This window comes from Zootermopsis nevadensis, unplaced genomic scaffold, assembly GCF_977971745.1.
Source record: "Zootermopsis nevadensis isolate Lab colony 2312 unplaced genomic scaffold, Znev_1.0 Znev_ptg000007l, whole genome shotgun sequence".
Classification (NCBI taxonomy): Eukaryota; Metazoa; Arthropoda; class Insecta; order Blattodea; family Termopsidae; genus Zootermopsis; species Zootermopsis nevadensis.
Genome location: NW_028259139.1, coordinates 11,987,012 through 12,014,192, shown reverse-complemented (window position 1 = coordinate 12,014,192; position 27,181 = coordinate 11,987,012). Strand labels below are relative to the sequence as shown.

At 39.1% G+C, this 27,181-nt stretch overlaps 1 protein-coding gene across 3 annotated transcripts in view; it reads left to right on the top strand.

Annotated features, from left to right (window-relative positions):
• Nucleotides 1–27,181, top strand: part of gus (splA/ryanodine receptor domain and SOCS box containing gustavus) — a 174,728-nt gene that overhangs the window by 23,284 nt on the left and 124,263 nt on the right. The window contains exon 1 of one of the 3 annotated variants that reach the window (XM_022068177.2): nucleotides 10,990–11,054. The exons of 1 other annotated variant lie outside the window; for it this stretch is intronic. In XM_022068177.2, coding sequence (XP_021923869.1) covers nucleotides 11,021–11,054 — 34 coding nt within the window. In that variant the 5' untranslated portion in view covers nucleotides 10,990–11,020. Of the gene's footprint in view, nucleotides 1–10,989; nucleotides 11,055–25,605; nucleotides 25,762–27,181 lie in introns of those variants that run through there. One more of the 3 variants, XM_087344285.1, reaches the window with a different exon arrangement.

Below are 27,181 nucleotides of genomic sequence, written 5' to 3'. Positions count from 1 at the left end.
ATCTCACTGATGTAAATCTTGTTTAGGCTATACTTCTGAAGTAAGTCTACCTTCTTTGTTTCAACAATGTTGTTTATTTTTTGGGTGGTATGTCAAGTCCTCGTACATATAGGAACAAACAAATTTTGAACATCGTCGTTCTTTGTTATTTAATAGGGCCTCTTAAATTGTTGAAATCGTTTTTTTCATACGTAAAAATATATTTTCAAATATAAAAAACAAATGAACAGTTTTCAGTCCGTTTTATTGCAGATACAGATCCATTAAGTTAAATCAGAAATTATTTTTGCACATATTTTGTTAAGTATTCAACCCACAGTGAAATTATTTAAAAAAAATTTAGGTCTTAAAGTGATCTATATTTTGTGCTATATATACATTTTTATGTACTGTGAGCCGTTTGTGAGAGAAGTGATTGAATTTCGAATTGACCTTCGTGTGCATAGTTGTTTACATGCAGGCCTATCTGACAGATACGAACCAAAATTAAATTTGCCGTACGCCTGGCGAAGACCCCCGTATCAAACTGCAAGGAGTCTACATGACGTCACAACGCAGATCAACATCGGCATACATGACATAAAATTGAAGGCAACTTTCGAATACCGAAGTGAGTTGTGGGTTTTGAACAAGAGAGACCATGTGATGGTTTGATGCTGAACAGATGGCATTTCTAAGACCACTACTGGATTTACAAAATTGAACCACGAAAGGAGTACAGATTTAAGGGAAATATTGCAGGGTCAGAATGTAGTGGGAGACACGTGATTATCAAGGATATTAAAGAAATACATGTAGAAAGAATGCTGAGAAGTAGATTACCAGAATTATCACTGCATTGTTATAAACCCAGTGGAAGAGACATAGAAGTTGGTCCAGAAAGAGATGGGAAAATCGATTCGTGATCGAATGCTGATGGAACAGTGAACCAAGTATTAAAGTTTACAGTGCAGTGGTTAGCATTCTTACTTCGTGGTATGGAAGTCTACGGTTCGATTATCAACTTGGGGAGCGTCTGTCTTGAGTCTTTTCGTAGTTTTGAACCCTCACAAGACGTGTCAAGATTGTACTTTAAAATAAACTACTGTTGTTTGCTTTCCACATCAGCATTCATAATTACTTTATCATCTTTCATTCGCCTGCGAAAAGCACAGGCAGTTGTTTCAAGTCGTTAAATGAAGTAAGAAGAAAACTTTCCTTTAAAATCCTTTTACTACTTTCGTGCTGAAACGTTGAAAGGAGCGAATTTGAATAATTTTGTTTGTTGACATGACAACTAAATTTTGTGATCTGGGGCAGGTTTCATTATTCACTTTTCGATTTCAACGAATCAGAGGAGGTCATGCAAGTTTCTTTCGTGCGTTTATTAAATTTGACATGAGTTCGGGAGTCACATATTAGATTAACGCCGGCTGGAACACGGATAGATTGTATCCGTTGAATGCGTAAATTGAACGGTACCAGCATCCTGAAATTAGTTTCTCGCATCTGTAACGAGTTTTGAAAGTTCTGAAAGGCAGGTTGATGCAACATTTGTGACAGGTTATGTTACTCAGTCTGTCTCTCGCAAATATTATGTAATAGTTCAGAACGCTCAGACTGAATACGTCGAACACTGTCAAGTAGTGTACCAAAGTTTAACTTGTTGTTTAACCCCTGAAAGCACAGTGGTAACTGTATGTACCACCTGATTTAACAATCAGTAACTCTGAATTTTGCTGACGGAATGTATTTATGGGTTTGTTACGATTTTCATTGTAAACAGCGATTAATTCCCTAAACATCGTTTACCAGTTAATCGTAATGGTGAAGTGTGCGTTTTCTTTGGGGTGTTGGTTGTTGCCTTAAGCTGCCTTCAAAATCTAGTTTTAACGGAATAAGGTAAAGTGTGTTTACAATTAAGCGAATTATTATGCTGCGCGATGTTTGTGTATTGATCCCTTCTTTAATATTCGCTTTAGGGGATCTTTCGCGCCCTGGATGCGTCTTAATGTGCTCTCCTGCGAGCATCGATTGCAAGGGAAAGACGCTGTTCGTCGTATTTGCCTTCTCCTGTTAATCATCCTACAGCAAAGATGTTTGGTCACAATCAGCATTTCGTTATCTGCAGTGGCGTAGCGAGTTGGTAAAGAATTCAACTCGCCGTATTTGAAAGAAATTCTTTCTGTCAACTAGCAAACTTAATTCATCTATATAATAAGCAAGTTGTGGCTGGTCGCTTCGTTCGTTGGACAGTGATTATTTGATATTAAGAGATTTTGGGCTTTATGGGGTGATATTTATGAACGCGTGTATTCTAAGACTTTGGTCTTCCGGTGAATGTTCGCCTTGAAGTTGGCAACTGCAATGTTTGTGAGACGTTGGTTAATTTTCAACATTAGATGTGGCTCTTTTCCAGACTTCAGCAGCGAAAACCTAAGGACAAGAATGTCCGTTCGTTGCCATGGTAATGATTGCTGTTGAGGGATTTTGGGTCTTATGTGATAGTGTTTATTATTTATTTATATTTTCCCGCCGCATGTTATTTATTTCCCTCCGATACAAACGTTTCGGAAGAGAATTCTGCCTCCATCTTTAAGACTGACATCTGGTTATCTACCTTCAAGTCCACACGGCGTTAAAACCAGAACGCCAACATCTTCACCTCCGTAAGAACCTCAGAATTCATTCAGCAGTGTCGTGGCACAGTTGCTACTTGCAGTCTGAAAGTCATGCAGTATATTAACACTGCTCTTGTGATATTCTTGTTATGTGTGTGAGCCCATATAGCGCCTTCTAGCCTCGTAATAGTGTGGTTACCTGACACGCCAGAGGTTGCAACAGCTTGTAGCGTCATGGTCACAGCTGTCTGCGTTACCACGGTAATGGTTTGGGAGGTACTCATCCTCAATTTATGATAATGCTAACCTTGCTAGCTTCCAATGAACCCTTCATTCGCCTTAGTTGCTGCTGGTAGAAGCCGTTCATAGCGTGGTCTTTACTACTTCACAATACTCCGCACCTAATATTCGTTTTATACTTCTGGAATTTTAAAGATTCATGGACATTTAAATGCTTTAAAGCATAATCGAGAAAGAAGTAAAATATTACTGTTTCCTGGGGTGTAGCACCGTGTAGGCTGGTAGATATTGACTATAATATCTCAGAAGACAGCCATATTTATGCTCATCGCCGTTACAACATAAAATTATCACGAAACGACGGTTCCTGATGTCAGGGTAGGGCAAAGGGTGTAAGTCTGATATGTGAACTTTCCCACGCCCTCTTTTTATGGTGACGCGGAAAAATTACATTTTAACGCTGATATCTTTCATGCAATCTCTGCAAAATGTTCTGTAAACGTTAGAAACGTGTACTCTTCGTGGTGCAACGGAATAAGTAATATTTTTTATTTTTGTGCGCTTGTGATAAAGAACTAACAATGCCAAATAATGACAAGCAAGTACTTGTATTGTATAAATGGGATCTTATCATTTCTTGGTGAGATTTCAGGTTCTCACAGCGTCGTGTGTGAAGATGACTGTTTCCTGGGATGTTGTGCTATGCAGTCTGATAGAAGTTCACGGACTTTTCAGCTGTGCTGATGATGGAGGCAGTAAGCAACTCTTGTCACTTTATGCTCACCGCCGCGAAAACCAGATATCTGACCATTAAGATGCATGTTTGAGAGAAATGGGTCGTGGGTGTGAGAGGTGTGTGATTCTGAACCATTTCCAATGAAGATAAATGATTTTTGCTGTGTTTGTTGAGCCTTTGAGTTTCGTTAGCAGAGACGTAGCTAAGTATAAGAAGGTGGGTTATGTTCGTATCATGTGCAAAATAAATTTGCTATTCTGAAATGTACGTTCTCGAACTTGAGAATTTAGCCGTTTTTTTTTCCTTTACATGCAACGTACTATAGTCCTATTGGAAACTATTTTCGTGTGATGGAAAATTTCGATTGTTCTCTCTTCTGTCGTTGACAGTCTGCGTGGTATTTCTGATACGTTGTGATCCATCTCGCTGTCTGAAGTAAAGCCGTCTTTTAGAGCGAACGGAAGCACTCTTCTTCCTAGTATTTGTAATCATACAAGCAATTGGATTTACGCAGTGGCACAGTTGAACCGAAGAGGGGATTACAGTAGGTCTCGAATAGAGTGAGTCAGACCTGTTCGTTGGAGGGGGAGTTGAAATTACAGACACAAACTGTTTCAACCCAAACTGCACAAATCATTCAGTTTCTAATTGTCTTGAGGCAACGTGAGAGGTTTCGCTGTCATGAGTACCAGGCTGTCATTTGTTTCGTTAGAATACGCCATTAAGGGTGTCCAAAGTCACGAATTATTGCCATTGAATGGGCCACATTTGGTCTGTGCTGATTGGGCGGTGAAATAAATACAGTACAAAAACACAGAAACTCTGTTAAACACTTTTATAAAACGTTTGATGTAGAAATAACGCAGAGAAAACGAATTAGGGCTGTACATCTATGTATAGTAACCGTACTTCAGCACAACATCGTTGTATACAATTAGTAATAAATTCTTCGGGGCGTGGCAGAATTAATTTTTATCCGAACTATGGCAACATCTAAATTACTTTCACGAAGAAGTTTAAAAGGTTAAATTACGGCAACGTTTACTGCCATCCGTCTCTTACATAAAATATAAAGATTGAAATATAAAATCAGATAATAATTATTTTCAAAATTATTTTACTTGTGATTTTGTATGCATGTGAAACTTGGTTTTTCATACTAAGGGAACAATCCTTCGTATTTAAAGTACTAAGGAGAATATATGACCTTCAGTGTAGGTCTACCAGGAAGTCTCTTCCATTTTATTATTTATCTCTCCCATGCGTTCTACATGCCTTTCCTGCTTGGTGAATAGTACAAGTCTTGAACCATCCCAGCTTCCAAATTTCTAACATGGCTGTAAATATTCTGAGTAAATAGTTGCGCACACACAGAAAGGGGTTTTTCAGATTGGAGATTGGATGAGTGTAGAACAGCTCATTACCTTAACCCGTCGAATTAAGAAGCTCATTTAACTAATATTTAACTATTCAGTGCGTACCATAGAAAAAACAGAATGCGTCTCAATGACGGCGATCAGCTGGTTAATGCTGTTAAGGAAAATTGTCGCTGTTTATTCTGACAATCATACGAAACTCTTAAATACACTCTGTGGGTAAAGTTTAGGGTTAGTGACTGTTAAAGCGGGTGGTTCGTATGGCTTTCAAGGGCTTAAAATGTTACGGAGTGTTCTGTCAAGACAGTCGGAATGCAGTCGTACGTCTCCTGTATTGTCGAGAATACTACAAGGCTTTACCCTGGGACTTCTTTGTTTAATATTGTTATTAACGAGTATGGGATTTTGTGACTGTGTTAATAACATTCGTTTCTCATAATAATAAGTATCTGAGGTTTTAAATTCTTAGCTTCTGTATATTTATTTGTAGTTTATTTAATGACGCTCTCAGGACCTCAGACTGTATACAATTCCAATGATACGTTGCGTGATGAATAATTACTTTTTAAAGAATGTGGAAGGGAACGGAATTTGCCTGGAGGAACTGAGGAATATTACGAAAACTTCGGACGAGGTGGGAATGATAACATCTCGAGCATGACGTTTTATAGATTACTCGCGATAACAAGGGCTGTTGTTTGGAAGTTTGGCCTCTGTACCATGGATTCAGTTAGTACTTTAATTTAATATTGTTATAGTATTCGAGCTCAAGTGATGTGTAATATGGTCATTGGGACGTGTTTAACACAGGCTACCACCATTCTGTTTTAAATTTGTTCAGTCGTCACACTATTGATGAAGATAACTTTTTGTAAACGTTGTCAGGATATTAATTCTGAAATTTAGTCCGGTAATTAATTTTAGTATTTGGAGTTTTACCACATTTGCGGTGGACTGTATCGAAATTAAAGCCTGGAGGATTTCCTCAATTTCTACGAATATTACATTTGGTTGCTGTGTTACCGTGTAATTTGTCCGCAGAGTGAAGCGATAGGTTTGGAACTTCACTCACAGACTGCATACGTCAATACGTCGAGTATAGTTTGGACGTGAACTTAAATTGCGCTCTGCACAGCCCCCGTAGCGTTTCGATTCAGTAGACAGTTGGATCGTTTTGCGGGTTTTCCTAGTATTTTAGGTGCATATCCACTTCCCTAATGCAAAATATTTTAGGAAAAGATCATGTTTAGAATTTCTTCATATATCTGTTTTTACGCGCTGTTAACTCTTTAAAACCCAGTGTTGACTATATGAAATACATGCTTTAATATTCATTACGTAATTTTCCCCACAGTGTATATTTATGTTTTTTTATGAATCTCGTAATAAACAGTTTATTTGTCTAAACAGCATTAACCATCTGATCTATGTAATGGTGAAGTGTTGTGTTTTCTTTGCGGTAGGGACTACATTTTTATATATTATTTAGAAGACCTTTGGCTTTAAAATGTGTTATACGAGGAAATGTGGACAAAAACCGATAAGGGAAATGTATTGTTCCTGAAAAATAATGTTTGCGGCAATAAAAGAGGTGGCGGATATGAAGAATGATAACTAAACTTTCCCTTATTTGCGCCCAGTTAGGTTTAACTGTATTTTGTGGTAGCGATACTAGTGGCATAGATAACATTGCTAATCCGGGCACATAATTAACTGTCTAGACATGATTCTTTTAAAGGAAGAACGCTTGTTGTGTGACACCCAAAACAATTTCTGTTCCTCATTCGATAGGCTCCAAGGCCGGTGTCGACGTGATGGCCATCGATAATCGAACAACCGTCGTTGTGTGTTAAAATAGAAGGGACCATTTTTGTCTTGTGAATATTTGCTGCATTGTTTGTGCCTTACTGCGCGACATAATCGCAGGACTGCTGGCAATAAGGACCCGACATTAGTGTCTTTGTGTTGAGACGTTTTGTACGTCGCGTATCATGCCCTTTTACTCTACCTTACAATTTTGCTGCTAAGATTCTTGTTTAGACAGGAAGGTAAAATGGGATGGAGACCCGAGACTTGTTTTGACGTGATTAATTGTCGCTGTGGTAGTAACAAAAGAAAAAGATGTTTCTGAAGAAAATTCCTTGCCCGTAACACTTTCCCTTTTTTTTCCTCTTATTTCTATTGTGCTTGTATCCAGGAGATGTGTCCTGAGCGTTGTTTCGCTAGTGATAAGTCCTGGATCACCCTGTCTAGAAGTGTACGTAAAAGTGGCACAATTTCAACGTGACCAACTCTTTGTGTAAAAAACTGTCGATAGACTGGCCAAGAAATTCCACGTCTTTTACTGAGGCCGAAGGTACATTAGTGTATGTACATTGACCCGCTACTGGGCCCTATCGTGTTCCAGTTTAATCTATTCCACATCGTCACATCATATTTATTTAATATCTACTTCTAATACTGACTTCTCTAGAATTGCTTCCCATAAGATTTTATGACTAAAATATTGTGTTTATTTATCATAAATTTGTTTATCATGCGCCCTATACGCTTCTCCAATCTCTTTCTTCTTGATTTTATTATCTTCGTAATGTTTTTGTAAAAAAGTACAAACTACATAATCCGTTGCTAGGGTAAAACGGTATACGTATAAGTCGTGAAAGTTCATGAAACGAAAAACAATTATATTAATTTGATTTTCTATAAATTTGTATAAATATTATTATGTAACTTACATATGTAGTGTGCAGTAACAGTCTTGTTAAATTTCAGATAATATGAAATATGGGCTATAAAGTAGTAAATATACTCAGTTTTTCTTGTTTTTTCTGATTTCTTCCCCCACTTTACCCTAGCATCAGTGATGTATTGATGGGAACGTTGGCTGCAAGTTTGTCGTAACATTAATCTGTTGTAGAGACGGGCACAATGGCAAATTAATTTTGTTTGTTGAAACCTTTTGTTTACCTTCATTTTTGTTACTGCGTATGGTTATTACCGTAATGAAATTTGTTCCTGTTCAGAACACCTTTTGTGTTGTTTTAATAGTGGAAGATCGAATTTAGTGTTTCAGATACAAAACTGAGCATTTTAAAAGGAGATAACGTCCCTCATTCCGCTGTGCCGAATGCAAATCTCTCCATAACTCCGACATCACAGCAAGCGCTGGCTGACACTTATTCTGCCTGTGGGGAAGGTTGGAGGCTGACAAGCGGGCGTGCTGCTGTCCTCTCAAGGGAAGTGTCTTGTAATTATGAAACGCTGTAAAATGTTCTCATAGCAGTGACATTTTCAAAATTCATCATCGTGGTCCATAGAGATGCATGCTAACTGCCTGCCTCAGTACCCTGCTATTAGTCACTGTCAGTCTTACTGGCAGCTGTGAAGCGGATTATGAGAATCGTTATTTGGAACATGCAAAACTTTTGTTTTCATAATATTTCTCTGCTGTTTCATGTAGAATGTTTGCTCACTCTTGGAAAGCACTTCTTATTCCAGGGCCGTATTTAAATCTTGGTGCTGAATTCAGTATTAGATTGGCCACTGTTTGGAATGGAAAGTCTTCATCTCATGTTATTGTCATTCCTCTTACACTGTGTTCAGTGATACATCACCCTGATTTTGTTAAGCCACTCAGAGTTTAGAAATAGAGACTCCTTTCTTTACCTCTTCTTCGTAATCTTCCTTTCTGTCTGTGTTGCTTTCTATCTGAATTTTTTTTCCACTGCCCAACATACAACGAGCAGACGTTTCTCGGTTTATAGACACTATTGTCTACATCTATACCTATATTTCATGATCTACTTTCCTTTAGTTGCACCTTAATTCAGTTAAAAGCCGCCTGCTACAGCACGACGTGTCTGAGAGCCTCTCAGATCCTGGGCTTCTAGGCTAGATGTAAGCTGTTTCCACACAAATATTTCGGGAGCTCGTACCTCGCTTGAGTAGATTTGATTGTACCCCTGTGATACGGCAGTACTCCATCTGCCGTAAAGTTTTCATCAGATTCATTCCCACTATTGGGCGTACTTGGCCTTTGGGGGAGGGTCACATAATAATCTTTCTAAAGGTCTTCTTCCTTCGAGAGAGTAATGTCTAGATAGTTTCACATTTTTGTTACAGGATTCTACATTCACGTAGATTTGTTTCAAGGTAACTTATTGAATCGGAGCCAGCCATGTATTAACATCTATCTGAAAGGGACAGATCCCTTCTTGAGAAGATGATGGTCGCTCAGATTTCAAAAAATCCCCCCCCCCCCCAACCTTGAGGTTCATTACCGTGTTCAGAGTATTAATAAGTTTCACTATTTTCTGTTCAGTAAATTAATAGACCTGTTGTCTGCTACTGCATTTTCGTTATGTTGGTAAGGTTTGATACTACATATTCAGTATATTAACAAGATGTATTACTACGTGTTCATTATATTAATAAACTTTGTTACGTGTTGGAATATTAATGGGGTTTATTGCTACTAGTATTACAGACCTATTAGTAATTCAGTTAATTTATTAGAGTGGCTGTATTATCATTAGGAGAATTTCCTGACATGCTTCTGCCAGACAAATGGGTTGATTCCCACGATCTGAGCATCGTTCCGAATAATGTTTAGAGAACGTCTGTAGTAACTGCATGGGGAGAAATAGTGTTTATGTAGACTGAAGATAACCATCATTTACAACACTTGTTGGTTCTGTACAGCATCACAGTGGCCGCTGGGTCGGGTTTACGTTGTTCCGGTAGAGATCGCTGCCCTTATGCGGGGAATCTTGACATGTTTGATTTAATGATTAGTTTCGAACCCAAATATGAGAAGAAGAACGTCACGGCAGCGTGGTTAGCATTTCGTATTTGTGGACACCTGGGTTCAAATTTCGATCCGGTAACCGGCTATCCTGACTGAGAGTTTTCGTGGTTTTCCTCGGTTCTTTCAGACGAATTTTGTGATAGTACATTCAGTTAGACCACGACTACTTCCTTTTATAATCATTTTATTTCAATAACTATTAATTATTCGACGCTGTATAGTCTGCGCTGTTGACAGTGACGTTAAATATACTAAAATTAAGTAAATACAAAGAATGAGAAGTTATTGAATAAATATTATTTTCCTTAGAGCGTTTTCTGAATACAGAAACTAGCTTAGCTTGTAAGTAATTGTGTAACTTAGGGTATACGATGGTCGACCGGAGTTCGATTCTTGGCAAGAGGCAATAGCTTCATATTTACCGCGTCTACACCGACTCTGGGGTCCCCTGAGCCCCGTATTAAAAAGATACATGATGCTTGTCTTCCCGACGGTACGTCTGGCGGGGCATGAAGTTGACAATTTAACCTCTAACTAGTGCCGAGGTCATGAATGTGTGGAGGCATACCTCCAAACCATTACATCGTGATGTGCTACTTAATAAGACCCAGGGATAACTTTGTAATTTACTGCTCTGTATACAACATATCCAGTAGCACGGGCGTTGGAAACGAGTGATTGTCACTTCTGTTTCGTATTACGTAGGTCCTAAGTTAAAATCAGTTCCGATATCCTCACTGATGTTTTTCAAGTAGTCCTTCCAGGAAAATTCCGTGGTAAGCAACAACCATAAATAGGCCACTACCACTTCTAGATCAGATATAACTCATCCACCTTTTGAAGCGTATAACCTGTGCGATTGAAATAGCGTCGTGAAATAAACCAAGAATCAGACGATGAGACATTCACTACTTCAGAGCTGTTTCGATGGAAGGAAACTGTAGAAGTTATCCAGGTCGATAGAAATTTATGTTTTTGTCATTTATTACCGACATAAAATTGACGTTTGTATGAGAACTGTGAACAGTCGTAAAACAAGGGCATTATTTTCTGTTTGCAGACTTTGGGATCCATGAAAGTTAAGGAAACTAAGAGAATTGAAGAAGTTGAGCGTAAATACCGCAAGTTTATTACGCCCTTGGCTTCTATTTTATGGCTTCGCCGTGACAGTACACTTATATGCTGCATTTCAAACTGTCAAAATGTGGAACTTATTTTCAATTTCTTGTTTTACAGGTAAGATTGACTTCCTCTTCCATTAATGGCCATGAGCATCACTGTGCGAGAAATGAGGCGTAAGTTAATTTGCATGCAGATGTAGTTTTTTAACTCTAGGTTATATTACATTATGTCATGAATAGAGACATTCGCACAGGAAAACCCTTTTGGGGTACAGTGGAGGGGATAACCGTTGCTATGGTAGCAAAAAGAAGTTGATGCATTGCAGAGAATTGAGAACAAAATCGAAGAGTATACTGACAGTGGAAACGTGAAGTATCGATGAAAGATTCTCCCGAAATATTTAGGTTTGTTTCCGGTCTGTGTTTTAACGTTATATTTTTTTGTGTAACATAATTTTGCGTGATTTATGGGACTTTTTAACGAGGGTTAGCCCTGATGACGGAGGCAGTATGACCTCTAAAACGATGGTAAACATCGACCAGACTACACAGCGCAACAACCCAGAAGACAGAAATCTTCATAGTCATCGCCCTGATGACGGAGGCAGTATGACCTCTGAAACGTTGGTAAACATCGACCAGACTACACAGCGCAACAACCCAGAAGACAGAAATCTTCATAGTTATCGCCCTGATGACGGAGGCAGTATGACCTCTGAAACGTTGGTAAACATCGACCATACTACACGGCGTAACAACCCAGAAGACAGAAATCTTCATAGTCATCGCCCTGATGACGGAGGCAGTATGACCTCTGAAACGTTGGTAAACATCGACCAGACTACACAGCGCAACAACCCAGAAGACAGAAATCTTCATACTCATCGCCCTGATGATGGAGGCAGTATGACCTCTGAAACGTTGGTAAACATCGACCATACTACACGGCGTAACAACCCAGAAGACAGAAATCTTCATAGTCATCGCCCTGATGACGGAGGCATTATGACCTCAGAAACGTTGGTTAACATCGACCATACTACACAGCGCAACAACCCAGAAGACAGAAATCTTCATACTCATCGCCCTGATGACGGAGGCAGTATGACCTCTGAAACGTTGGTAAACATCGACCAGACTACACGGCGCAACAACCCAGAAGACAGAAATCTTCATACTCAGCGCTGTGAAAACTCAAATCTTACAATTATCTTATTATTATCGTTTGTTCTTTTTTGATAACTGCACGTGGGCATACACTTGGTTTTCTGTGCATTCTCTTGTAGACCAAATTCCTTACTGTATGAATGCCCGAGCGGTGTTATTTAAGACTTATTCCCACATTTCTTATCGTAACTCAGCTGATGAAGATATTTCTCGCCTTTTCTGGTAACAAGGTTAAGTACGGCATTTACCCCCCCTCCCCCCGGGAACTTTATTGTCAGCCACATGAATCCGATCCACAGATGCTCACGCTATTGAAGGTACATTTTAATAATATCCTCCCATCTAAGCTAGGTGTTTCAAATGGTTTGTTCCCTTCAGGTTTGTGATTAAAATGTGTGCATTCCCGACCTTTCCCATGTCCGACCATCTCATCAATGATTTGATAACCCTTATATATTGTGAACAGTACAACTTCTGGGGATCTTTATAAATTTGATTCCACCCTGTTATTTAAAATAGTCCAGACATTGCACCTTTGAATCTGATTCTTCTAATTAGGTTATGGACTATGGGACTGAGGCGAAGCGCGAAATTTCTGTCGTGAATGACGAGACATTATAGTCATTGTTTTGTTGAAGTTAATACGGCAGAATGCGATGTTTCGTTTCAGAACAAAATACTTCTTTATTGTAGTCGTGGGCACACAAGCACTTTGCAGGAGCCATTTGAGCGCACCTCAGGGCAGTCACTTGCACATTATGCTGGCTTCCGTTCTCCTCAACTCCCCTGAAGTTTAAAATAAATCGCATTATGTGTTAACACTATGCGACTTTCAAACACAAGCAGTTGTTTCCTGGGATCCGTTTTTGTTTTCTGGTAGCGACGTGTCTTTGAGTGAGTGTTGCAAGTTCACTTAAAAGCGTCCTCACATGTACACCGAACACTGTTCCATACACACATTTTATCACGGCCGTAGTCTGGTAAGGCTGTTATGAAATACCTTTGCAGGCACGGCTTATGAAACCCGTTAAATTATTATTGCGTTGAAAAAAACAAACAAGGAGGTCTAAAAAAGAGAAATGGTTTGTTAAAATTTATGAAATTTATTTTAGTAAAATAAGATGAAGTCGTCGGAGCAACACGCCGTGAAGGCATCTGGCTGACAGGTGATAACTACACCACATTCTGTATTTTGGAATTGGTTGGAGGTGAATGATTAGCTTCAAGCTGCTGCCGTGTTATCCCCGTGACGCATAATATTAAATTAGGTGGATCTCGTAGTTGATCTGTGTGTGTGGTGAAAAAGGGGGATAAATAAGTGGTTTGAAGATTAGGGGATAATATATTAAATTAAGTCATGCAATGAACTAAATCGACTAATAAAAATAAGAAAAACATTCGAACATTTAAAATACTGCGCTGTTAAGGGAAATAAGATAGATTCAGAAAGAAACAAAATGACGCAGAAACTTGATTTTTTTATAGCAGCTTGGAGGAACAAGGTGCCATCTCGTGCCCATTAGTGACGTCTAGTCTTCAGCATTGCAGGTTCGTACGTTCGTGTTGTCACGGTCAGTACGTGAGGAGGAATGCTTGAAAGAAACACAATTTCAGCAGCTGTTTTTTTATAATTAGAATACAAATATCTCCTCCACTGGACTGCAGGCTTTTATAAATACGCTCTTCGCGAATTTGCATTCCTTTGTGGATACAATGTCTGTGAATTGTAATACATGTGTATTACTGAACAGTAATTAACACTGCTCATACACTGTAAATTGTTTTCGATCCCATTTATCCCCCCCCCCCCAAGGGTCTGTAATGATTGTTTGATGTTCCCACATATGCGTGTGTGTTATGAGGACGCATGTAACGGATACCGGATATAAAATTATGGTTTTATGTATTTTAATTTTTAGATATTTTAAGGAAGAAATGGGACAACAAGGGATTTCTAAATCGATTAATTGCAATAATTGTTATCTTCTCTGAATTTAATCACGTATAGCCTACCATTAAAAAATTTTCATTCAAAGAATTTGTTAACAAATCGTATGCGCCTGAACAAACTACCCGCCGCACGCAAGTGTCGGAGAAGTTGCCGTATGTACCTGGGACTGCTGTGAGCCTGATCCGATTGTGTTCGATTTCTTAAAAATAAAAACAAAATAAAAACTGAAATCCAAGTTCAGATAACATACGACGTCTGAAATATATGCCACTTACGTGTCATGCTCGTTACGTACAGTGAGGTCAATGACGATGATGATAATGATAATTCGATCACTGTAATAATCGGCTACGGCGTGTATCTGTTCGATTCCCGGTAGTTGCAGAGATTTTTTCCTCCTACGCCACCGCTGTGTCCAGATCGGCTGTGGGGCCGAGTCAGTGGGTTCTAAGCTGTCTTTCCCTAGGGATAATGCGGCTGGAGCGTTCAACTCATACCTCCGTGCAGTTAAGTTAGGTTAGGTTAAATTGCGCGGAGTTACACTTTCACTTCTCAACACTTCTTCCCGCCTTGAAGAACTTAATTTTTATAATGCTATTGATAGTTTAGTTTATGTTCAATGCACTTGTGTTTTTTTTAACATACTGGTTCAGTAGCCAAGTTGTCGATTACAGTCCGCAAGCAAATACGTACATCACCACCACATGCCATTTAAATTGAAACTCAGTTTCTGTAAAATGTCAAAACCAACGTAGTTACTTCGTTTGAAACAGAAACACACGTCAGATAAATACAGAGACGGAAAGGCAGTAGAACACAGACAATTTTAGGATTTTCCTAGCAGGTATACGAATGCCAAATATTAAAAAAATATTAGGACGACGTTTGGAACGAATCTAAACGTTGCATATGCAGGTTATTGTCTTATGAATTTTTGCGCCGTTTAATCTGATAGAAGTTTGCCGACGTTTCAGAGGAACCGCCTGTATTATCGATGAAGACAGCAGTCATCTCTGAAAAGTCTGTAAACTTCTACCAGACTATACGGCGTAACAACCCAGAAGACAGCCATTTTTACGTTCAAAAGTGTTACAGTAATATTAATAATAACGAAATACAAGTTTGTTTCCTCACAAGTTTAAGACGAATCCTGGTTACAGCGTATCTTCTAGACCATTGGTATTCAACCTTTTTTGTTCGCGTACCCCCAGATATAATTTATCTTCAATTTTGTACCCCCAAAGTTGTTGGTGTATAATTCAAGTTATACATAGTATTTAATCTACATCTAAAATAAATTAAATAAATTACATTACTGATTATTCAGTGTTTATCATAAAATAATATATACATTTTTTTAAATTTCACGTACCCATTAAGATGTCTTCGCGTACCCCCGGCGGTACGCGTACCCCAGGTTGAATACCACTGTTCTAGACCATTCAGAAATTCTAACTCATCTGCATGATTTGGCATTAATTACCTTCATCGGTCGTTCACCCACTCCGTCAGTGAGCAGACCAGTGTGTACGCAGTGCTAAAATTTCATGCTATATTACACACTATGTAGCGTAATGTAATCAGAAATTTGGACAACTACTGTTTGTGTACAGTGGAAGGTTGTCAAGGGCACAGCTCACAGATTAGAGAGAATGAAGACGAAAGACTCCTGAAGATGGCAGATTGCGTGGGACCCGAAAGAAAATTGGCTGTCAAAACATTTAGTGACGCGACTTGAAAGAGATAAAATTACAGAAGGGTGGGGAAAAGTTAATTACGAAGAGCTCCATAATTTGTACTCTGCGGCAACTTATCAGGTCATAAATGAATAAAAATGAGATTGGCGGGGAATGTAGCGCGCTTGAGGAAGGTGAGAAATGCGTCAAAGTTTTTTTTTCCGAAAATCTAAAGGAAACAGGCCACTCGGAAGACACAAGCGTGAATGTGAGGATAATATTAAAATGGATCTTATGGATATAGGTTTTGAAAGTGTGGATTTTATTTGATTTCTTTTGGTTAAAGATAGTGACCGTGTTGTGAACCTTCGGGCTCTAGAAAAGTCAGGCACTGAATGGTGTTGAAGCGAAGAATTTGTTGACCAGCTCTGCTCCATGAAGTTAGTTTAGTTCGCTTTAAAGTAGTTCACTCGCATGTGTAGTGATTTCGACTTGCGACAGCGACTTTTTATCGCACCTCCAACTGCGTCGTGGTCATCAACCTTAGAAAAGGCCAGTTTTCAGCTTCCTGGTCTTTTTATCGTTGTGCAGTCCAAGTAAATACCAACTCCTACACGAATTTCCTAAAGTCCTGTGAAATGAGACGGTTTCAGCTCGCATAAATAGCACAATCCTCCTTTTATACGGTTAATCAGTCTCAGCTTTAGTACTTCCATGACAACGCTTCAGGAAAATATGTCAGCTGTTGCAGTTTGACACGAAGAAGATAAAGGAAACCCACGTCGAAACAGTTGTGTAAAATGTAGGCCGAAAAATTGTGATTCTTGCTTTATTTAACGCCTCTGTTTCAGTTTTATAGGCTGTTTAGCTATCACTGAGATTGAAATATATTTATAGTGGACAGATGAGCATTCTGTATTATAGTACTCTTTTGGAATTCGCCTAGAGGACTGAGGAAAACCACGTTATGTAGTGAGGTATCTTGGTATACATGCAGGAATATTTCTTCTGGAGCAGGGGTGTTCAAACTTTTCCATGCCACGGGTCACATTCGCCCTTTCGTATCAGCTCGCGGTACGCGAAGTTACAGATGAAGACACTTCAAAACGCATTTTAACAAAATATGTAATTAGTGGGATCTTTGACATGCTTTTATTTCAATAATCATCCTTCCAAGAGTTCAACAGTAAGATGCGTCCAAGTTGTTGATTTTAACTTCTTAATTAACAAGATCTTTTACTGACAGCGGCTGCTACTGCAAAGTACTTACTCAGTTAACAAGACTTTTTTGTATCAGATAAGTATTTTTTTATCAACAAGGTGACATTACCAGAAACAATTTTGGGCAACACCACAAAATACCAGCGTGCCGGCCGCGGATTGAGAATCCCTTGTTACCGCTGTATGATTCTGCGCGGTAGGAGTACATACACACATGAATACGTATGTGGTATGGACGTTTCTAAAGTTGCGTAAGAGAACACAAACAGCAATGCCCCCCAAGGAGTCCAGTCTTTGCATAGCAGCGTGCGGAACAGCCCACTGAACTGAGTAACGTCAGTTGTTGGTAATATGCACGCTCGGTGAGACATTATCCTTCTGAGGTTAAAGCCTGCTCAGAATTCGTAGTCATCTTTTGAATGGTCTTGTCTGCATTTCTACATCTCTTTTATTTTTAAAGTGCAAGTTTTAGAAGTCTGTCATTATCCATTCTGTTCAAGTGGGTTAACCTTTTTTTTTCCCTCCTCTGTAATCATCTGTTCTTGCATTTGCTGAATAAACATTTAGCTGATTCTGAATATCTTAGTCTTTAATTTTGTTTAATTTCTCACATCCCACGGCACTTCTTAAAACTTTCGTTTCAATTTTACCAGCATTTTTGTTCTTCTTAACCCACGTTTAAATGCAGTATAATGAACTGCCGTCACTATATGAAATTTTAACTTTTTCTTTAATTGTCATTTTAATGTTCTTTTATCATTCTACACATTTTAATTTATTTTAATATTTACGTCATAGTCGGCTCCATCACAAATGCCATATCCCGAGTAGTGAAAATGTGAAACATGTTCTTGTAGTTAAATTTAAAATATTTACTTTGCAGTGGAATGAATGTTTGCTTTAAAAACCACCACTTTCGTTTTCATTATTGGTAATTAAATATTACATTACTCAGGTAATTATTGTATACTCAGGCCCCGTTGCAGTGTGGTGTATAGGGCACTTGTAAGCTGAAGTACCTTTTTCGAATCTTGACCGTGACATATCTGTCCGGAATTTCTGCAGTCTTTCAGGTGGACTGAGTTTGTCTCTTTACCGTGTGTCTACATAGATCTAGGAAACCTCAGACCACTTCGAGGACGCCAAGTCTCGAGTACAGACAAGAGAGTGAAGAATCACGACGAGACAGTCAATTTAATTCTTTTGATTATTCAGAATTCATCTTCATGTGGATAGCAACTCACATAACTGACATATGGGGGAATGTTATTACTTTGGTTCTTGTTTCGCAGCACATTTTATACTACTGTTAAAACTCTGGACATCGCTGCTCGGAATCTGAGAGATTTTTCTGTGTCCAGTTTTAGCCCTTCTATTAAAAACAGTCCTTCTGCTAGATGCGCATCAGCTGCTAATGTTGCCTGCATGGACTTGGACATATTCGAGACGAAAATTGTTACACTTTTTCACGTTCTATAATAGTATAATTCATTTAATTTATTTAAATTATTATCACAAATATACTAATGTATTTAGCAGCAATTTTCTTGTGTATTAGCGTCCTCCGCACTAATGCATTTTTATATTATGCTTGTTTTACCTTCTATGTTTTTATTGTGTTCGTGTGCTCATCTCTGTGCTGTATCTGTAATTGGCCTTCTGACTGTTGATACAGCACACTAATAATAAAGAATATAATTGAATTATCCATCATCTGTTGTATAATTTGATATAAACAGTGTTTCGCCAGCTGCGTATATTCCCATCTTAAGGTGACTGGTTATAGAACCTGGGACCTTTAACTACGAGGCTAGCATTTGCTTACTACTATACAACCGGGGCGTAATAGCCTTGTATTCAGAATGTCCAAGGTTTGATCCCAACCGTCACTACTCCACGTACCATGGTCGTTATTGAGAAGCTGATAGTCGTTGAGATAGTGATAAAGATATTTGCCTTTCATTGAATTTGAAGGTGTTTATAAGAGCCCGACGCTGTATCCTGTTGTGAGCCAGATGAATCTAATCCACGCCCTCATATTTTATTTCTTAAATTTAAATTTCGTATTAATGTTTTCTTATATGTTGGTATTGAAGGAATGTCAGTAAAGCGACACGCAGCCACGTTAAGACAAAAAGTAACCTTTTCTCACCTTTAATTTGGTTAATATAGAAATTTTATAAATGTTTTGCTTACTATTTGCGCAGATATGCTGCAATAAATTATATCACTGTACAATCCCGAAAAATAGGGCAATTTCCCGTCAACTTTGACGGGTCATACGTTATGTTAGTATGTGTTAATGTTACAGAGAGTGAGTGGCGCCTTTTTTGAAACGTGTTTGACCATTTGAATTGTATGAGTGGCGTCATATAATTTGGCACTTTTTTTTTCCTTTTGTCAGGTTCGTTATTGAGAACATTGATGCAGAATACATGTGGACTAATAAAGCATTACTGTTTAGATAGCTTATCCTTTGAGACGCGTTCTCACCATGTTATCCCCGTAAGGCATCTTCATTTCTTTGTCCTGAAAGGCCTTCTCTCCATGTAGTGTGTTCTGCTGCCCCAGTCACTCATGCATATTCAAGAAGGTGAGGACGAAGAAAACCAAGGAAATAAGACGACTCGCGGAAAAGTAAACGAAGCTGTAACACTGAAAATACAGACAGCGTCACCGGAAAGAAAGGGCGAGCATGAGGAAAAGAGAGACGGCAGATTAGAAGAGGAATATTTAAAGTGGGGTATTAATAAGAGAGCCCAGAATACGCGGTACAGATATTGAAGAAAGAATTAATGATATCTGGTGCTTAAGCTTTGTAAGCCATATCTTATTCTTGTATTTTCCGCGACCTAATTTCTCATTCATAATTGTATGTTGTTGGTTTCCTTCAGATGGCTGAAAATTGTCTTGAGATCAAAGGATTTTGTGCTCTTAGAACGCAAACTTGAATGATATTAAGTCAGTTTTGCACATACCAAAGTGTATAACGCGTATCTGAAGGTAGTGCTCGTCTTCGACTAACAAGTAGCCCAATCGATGAATGGATTTTGATAAAATTTTGATTTTATTTCTTCTTCGCTTATTTTTAAATGCATAAGTTACGTGGTGACTAATGTCAGGAAGTGATATGAATTAGTCGTGGTCTATTTTCGAGTATTTTTACAGAACATGTCTAAAATACTGACGAAACCGTCAGAAACTTCAGAATACAGGACCTCATCCGAGAAACGAAGCCTATGTCTCCCGAATACGAAGTAGGTTGTTGAGAGATGTAATTAAGACTAGTCATAAGTTCTGACCACGTCTGTCCTCTTAAAAGTACAAGAGCACCACCATGTTTTACATAAAGGTCATAGAATAGAGAGAAGTTAAATTCAACAGAAATGATTCTCCTCAAAACTTTGTTCAGCCAGACGTGCTTAGCGTCTACATTTCTCACAGCTGAATGTAAATAGAAAGACAAAAGGTGGGTTTTGCTACTTATGACTATGTTGTAACACCTCACAGTACAGTAAACATACTGTCCCGTGTACCCCTGTTTCTTGAAACAAACACGATCTCAGTAGCTATTACTTTATGGCTTCCAGTGATAGAATTATTAATGAGTCATAAATGTAAAACATTTGGAAGGAGGGCGGTGGTCGCCTAATTTTGAGGTACTATCCCAGTATTTGCCTTGGAGACAAAAGAACGTTACAAGATATATCAGGATAGTCGGTCTCCGCGCCGAGATTTGAACCTTAGACCTGCAGAATACGAAGGAGTGCGACTGTCCGTCTACTTTTAAGTCCAGATAAGATTAATGTGTTTGCTGCTTGTTTCAGATGGTCATTTTGTTTTGGATGAATGGAGTAGGTAACAAGTGTTTTAAATAAAAATTCTCAAGAAGTTGTTTGAACTTATAGTGTAATGAAGTGACTTAGTAATTTGTTGTTGTTACATGGCGGGATAATTCACGATTGTTACAAGTAATCTGGTGTTAGGGCAGTGAAGAAAGGTATGTATTGGGCCGAAATGCGTACGGAATGTTGATACTGAAGCCTTTAGGAAAGCTATATTTTTAATATTAGGAAGGATGTGGGAGACTCGTTAATAAAGACAATAAATTATCTATGGTTCTTCTCGGGGTTCTTGCTTCGTGTAGAATTGTAGCTTTGTGCAAACATTTCGTAGGCCCATAGCTCTTCCACCTTCAGGAATGAAATGAGAAGTATTAGAAAGTGGGTGGTTTATATGGGGTTAGGTGATTGGAGCAGGCCAGAAGGATTGGCAAGTCAGAGGTATGGATAGCTGTGTCCGGCCCAATAGGAAAGTGCCCTTTGGTGGTGGGGTTTGATGCCGTCCATGGTGAGTTGATGTTTCATGCCAATGAATTAATTATGTAGGCCTGCACCAAACAGAATGTCATCTACAGCCACGGTCTGTATCGCATGATTAAATCGGAGCTTTTGTACTGGACACTTCGAAATAAAATTGCAAGCGGGAGAAGCCTGGATTGTGATTGTTGGTTTAATGATGTCTGCGGGCGTATTTATTGTAGCATGAGCCGGGTACAAATTTGATGTACAGTACTGTAATGACTTGTTACTTATGTAGGACACGTTTCAGAAACTTTTTATTCGCCCTCAGTTGCTGTCAGGTGATACGGTGGTGACCTCTGGGGTAGTCTTTGACTCTTTCCTGTTTGCATTTACTTGAAAAATAAAGAAAGAAATGGTTTAGGAAACCAGAATCAATCATTGCCTGTAGCGAATAAGGGAAAATGAAATAAGTTAAAATGACCGTACCATGAAGGTTTGCAGGTTCACGCATTCTAGACCTCGGCTGTTGTTATGAGTGGTCAGTTTCAAGCACACGTTCAAAGCTTAGGAAGCTTTGTGGGTCTTACCGGCAAGTGATCTTCGTTCATCCACAAAACGGCCTAACACAGGGCTGAAAAATGTCTAGAGCGGATTAAATTTATGGTCGTTAACATGCATGCTGTAATCAGTGTAATTTCTTCATTACATGTAACTTTTAGCTGTTAGAGTTTATGCTTGTCTCAGGATGCTATTCGAACTTCTGAGGTTATGTAATATCAGGTATCATATAAGCGAGTGTTATGAATGATGAATCTTAATTCGCCGTGGCTTATTTTGTAAGACTTTACACGCAACTGCAAACCTGTGATTACCATTGGTGAAGTACCTGATTCGAATCCTGCCTGAAGTTTCTGTGACATTGTAACATTATTTTCAGGAATATTTCAGGACAGAAACCTAACCATTTATAAAGGCTACAACTGATTTCACCCACGTCGTTACTGATTTATCAATGACTTTAATTCACCTGTATCCTATTTGTTGCCATGCAATGATAGAGTATCAACAGAACAGAAAAAATAATGAAACAAAAGAAACATAAAACAAAAAATATAAACTCAAGAACCTAAAAAAGCGTAAAAAGGAGACTCTAAAATCTGGGAGTCCCTTGTTTCTTATAATAAATTATGGCAGCTCATGTTACTACGCTTTCCAGACCCGTAGTTTGATTGTCCGTTAATCTAACTCACAGGGACCGACCACTTATTGCTGTAGGCTGCTCGGTGTGTAGGCGGTCACTCGACCTATTGGAAATGTGGCTTGTCATGCAACATCGATGATTGTTCGTCTACATCGATTTACATGATTACTCCTTTTGTAAACAATTAACATAGCGGTATCAGCCCCTTGACTTGCTTTCGTGAAATATCCGATACTGATTTTTCATGATATATTTTTATTTTTTCCAGGTAAAATAATAGTAGAACACGATGAACTTCAAATAACTTTAGATGTTACATTACAATATGCTTTTGATACAGCGTCGTGATATAACCTAAAGCTAACTAACCTACACTTAAGGTAACTGAAATTAATATCGGAACGTGATCGAAGTCGATCACGTTATGAACATGTGATTAGTTACCAAACATCCTGTGGGCGATCATTACAGTACCACAGAAACTTGGTCAACACGCTGGACGAGGGTTTCCCTGTGCACAGTGAATCCAAATATTCCAACGTGATGATAATGTACACTCGTATCAGAGCCACATGGTGCGCTTTGATCTGATGTAAACGTTAGCCACGTTATGTAGAAGTAATGAGATTTTTACGGCTGAGCATGTGTGTGAGAGACATCTATGTTGTCAAAATTATGTCTACACAGCAAAGGTGTAATCCTTGCCGGAATACAGAGTTTACGCGTACTGTCTTTGGTAATTTTGATTGTCTACCACCGGTTCCTGTCCTGGGCCAACAAAATCCAGTCTCCTTCAACTTCTATCTCCCATAGATCCCGCCTGACATTTTACTCCCATCTACGTCTATGTCTCCCCAGTGGTCTCTTCCCCTTAGGCTTCCCAACCAGTACCCGGTGCACACCTCTTGTCCCATCCATGCGTGCTACATGCCCCGCCAATCTCATTCTTCTTTACTTAATCACCCTGACAATACTGGGGGAGGAGTACAGATTTTTAAGTTCATCAGTATGCAGTTTTTTCCATACCACATCCTTTTCTCTCCTAGCCCAAATATGCATTATGTATCTTTTAAGACAGAGATTAATAATATTTTCCCATCTGTTTTGTCTCCCAAGTGGTCGTTCCCCTTAATATTTCCATGTCGAAGTGTTTTCTCATTTCACCCACGCGTACTATACGTCCTCCCATCGCATTTTGATTTCATAACCGTACAGGGATTTAATTTTAATTTGCTACTGTCGTTTACTTTGCCACGTTTTGTATAAATTTATTAACTTTCAATTGATTGTATGTTAATTTATCCTGAATTATTGTGTCGAGACATGAACGAACATCACAGTTAATTTCCTTTTAGTTTATTTATAGACCTGTCTCCTTATTAATGAAGATGGCTGTCTTCTGGGTTGTTGTAGAAGTTCACTGACGTTACGGAGATACTGCCTCCATCGTCAGGGCAATGATGATGGAGGCAGCAGCACCTCAGAAACGTCGGAAAAGTTCCAGATTACACGTTACAACAACCCAGAATACAGCCGTCTTCATACTCGACGCAGTGAGAACCTCAAATCGTGCTTAGTCTAATGGTGCTTATCCGTGTGTTCGTTGCATGTCGGTCAACAAATGGTTGATATTATCAATACCCGAGTGAGAAGTATTCGAATGACAAACATGTTTTGACACTGTGTGTCCCGTGTTTGAAGGAATGAGGGGAACTGCCATCCAACGCAGTTCTAAGCTTCGATCGTGGTTGGTTAGAACGTCTGTGCCCTGCTATGACTCTTTACCAAATGTGCATCATTACGCGGTTTACCGGTTGGAAATGTTCCTTCTCTCTTGAAGTTTTGTGCCTAATGCGTCCTCCGCTCGGTAATTTGTGGCGAATATAACTGAGTTTCAAGGCTGAAATGTCCTACCCTGTTCACGGGGTTCAGGCCTACAGTCCCTGTATTTCCTGAACTTCGAGAAAGGCTTTCAGTGTGCCGCGTTTCTGTCAAAGGTCGGGTCGTTTTGCTGTGGATATGTCGAGCTCTTTCTACCGCTCTCCTCCAACAAACTATGTCCACAAGTCCACAAGGAGTTGTAATTGCAGGGAGGTACAACGCGAGGCAGTTCATTCTACACGCATATTATCTGTACCATTTAGGGCTGTTGCGTGGAGGACAGACTCTCGCGTTTATTATGCTGAATGCAAGAATGGTCCGTATACACGGGCGTATGCTATCGGAAACTAACGAATTTTGCTACAGATATTTTTTCTGTCTTTAGTTTTAAACCACTGTTTCGATCACCCTGATGTTGGAGGCAGCAGGTTTCTCTGAAGTATCGGTCAATATATACGAGTTATATGTTTGGATCACATGGTCAGTGGGAAAGCCAGAAAGAAGGAGGATAGAAGCATTTGAAATGTGGTGCTGTAGAAGGATGTTGAAGATTAAGTGGACTGATAAAGTACGTAAGCAGGTCTTAGACAGGATAGGCGAAGGAAAAATCTTACGAGAAGAAGAGGTAGGATGGTGGGACACATTCTGAGGCACCCAGGATTTGTTAATTTGTTAATGGAAGTTGAACAGTTGAAGGGAAGAATTGTAGGGGGAGACAAATATTGGAACATGTGACGCAGATTTTTGAGGATGTGGAAATGAAGAGATTGGCGCAAGATAGGCGAAAATGGAGGACCGCATCAAACCAGTCGAAAGACTGACGACAAACAAACAAATATACAACATCCCAGAAGAAAAATATTCTTCTTCTTCCTGAGGATGAACGTTGTTCCACTGACAATTTCCTTTATTCGTTGTTTTTTTAACGAAATTTTTGCGATGAACACGAAATGTGGAGGTCGGTTTATTTCGTATGTTTCGTGTGAAAACCTAGTTAACTGATTTCGATTAAATTTTGGTTTTCAGTTGGATATGCGGTAAATAATTTATTCTGGTCTGAATCGAGATCATCTTTGGATTAATCTGAAAATGAAGAAGTTGCAGTGTGTCTGTGTGTGTGAAACAGGAAGTTTCAACAGCCAGGAGACGTTCAAGTTTGGTGTTCCCGTTATAGAGCCATGGCTGGCGCGCAGCTTGTGCGTAACGGGTCTCGTGTGAACCGCCCGCGCGTCTCCTCTCCTCTCCCCATAATCCATTCCGCTCCTTTCCTCGCCTCTCCGCGCGTCGCCATGCTGCTGCTGCTGGTTGTTGCTGTTAGTTGTTCCTCGACCCGCGGGAGTTACGTGTGTGTGTGATGTTGCTGGACCAACATGCCGTCTAAAGAAATGCAGTTACCACAAGAGTTGTGGAAGGTTTCCATCGTGACGTGTGGAATTGTCAGCTGGTTATTTTTGCTGGTTATAGAGCAGCTTTAGACAAGGTAAGCGTCTGTATGAATTACAGTTAACCACGTAGAAATCTCGTCAGAATATTAGACTCGGTATACAAGTCCAGTTCCTACCGCTTAGAAAACACTCATTGACTTTCTTAACGATATCAGTCAGTTAATGACCCTTCTTGATTCGTTGTTTTTGAGAACCAAAAGAGACGCATAGAATCAAATGCTGAAATTTTAAATCCTCAAATGTTTAAACGTTATCCAAATAATTGTTGGTGTTTGAGAGTTAAGCTGAGAAGTACATGTTGTTGCGTATGAATCTGTTCACTTCGCCAATTTATAATATGTTTTTTACAAACGTTTGTCTGAGTCGAATTTTACTTGAGAATACGTGATGACATTGAAGAGATTTGAAGTAAGCAGAATTTTACTGAAGGAAGCACCACGTACGACTGCGAACATTTGATAGTTTTGTTAAAACGATGTTGTAGGTGTTAATTGGATTTAAGCTGCATAGGGTAAGTTCATTAACGTTACGAAGCACGATTCTCTTGCTGGCTGCGAAGAGCAATGGCCCACTGCTGGGGAGTGACTGACTCACTGTCAGGAAAGGAGTGGAGTAACTCCGTACTGACAGTTCATGTCACTAGTGACGTATCTCGCAGTATCCTGTAGCGCCAAGTTACAGGCGAACGTATTCTGGAGTTTTTGCAGACCTTTGCGACGTGCGTACATCAGCATATGAAAAACTGGTTCTTAAAATGGCTCCCTCACTGTAAGTTTTTTGCAACGTAAACGGAAGTTGTCATAAGCGGGGCTAGAGGAAGTGATTTATTAAATCATAAGGAAAGTCAATAAATCATAAAAAAATTTAAAGTGTTCAGGAATGATAATAATAAATCAGAATTTCGTTCACAAAGAAGTTAAAACATTAAGTTCGGACAATGTTTGCTACTATTAGACCCAGAAACGTCTGTCTTTTTCTCTGTAAAAACCGAAAGATTGAAATACCGCATAAAACTGTAATTTTATCTTTTGTTGAAAAAGGTTGTGAAACTTGGCCTCACATCTTGAGACAAGAACATAAATTTAAGGAGTTTTGGAACGAAATGAATTTGGGACGTTTTGGGTCTGTGAGAGAGGAAGTAACAAGGTGACGAAGAAAATTAGATGATGATGAGCGTCATAATTTGCACTTTTCACTGTCTATATTACGGTGATCAGACGAGAGATGATGAGTTAGGTGGTTGGATAACATTAAAATGGATCTTAAATATTATGTGTATGTGCAGACTGGATACTGGACCAGCTGCGTCTATGTGCTATCTTTGTAAACTCGACATTGAACCTACGTGTTGCCGAAACTCAGTTAATCTGTTGTGCCATGGCGTTAGTCGACTACATAGGAATGAGAAATGTGTGTCCGCTCAGCGTGAGTCGCGTATTGTTGGACACTCAACCA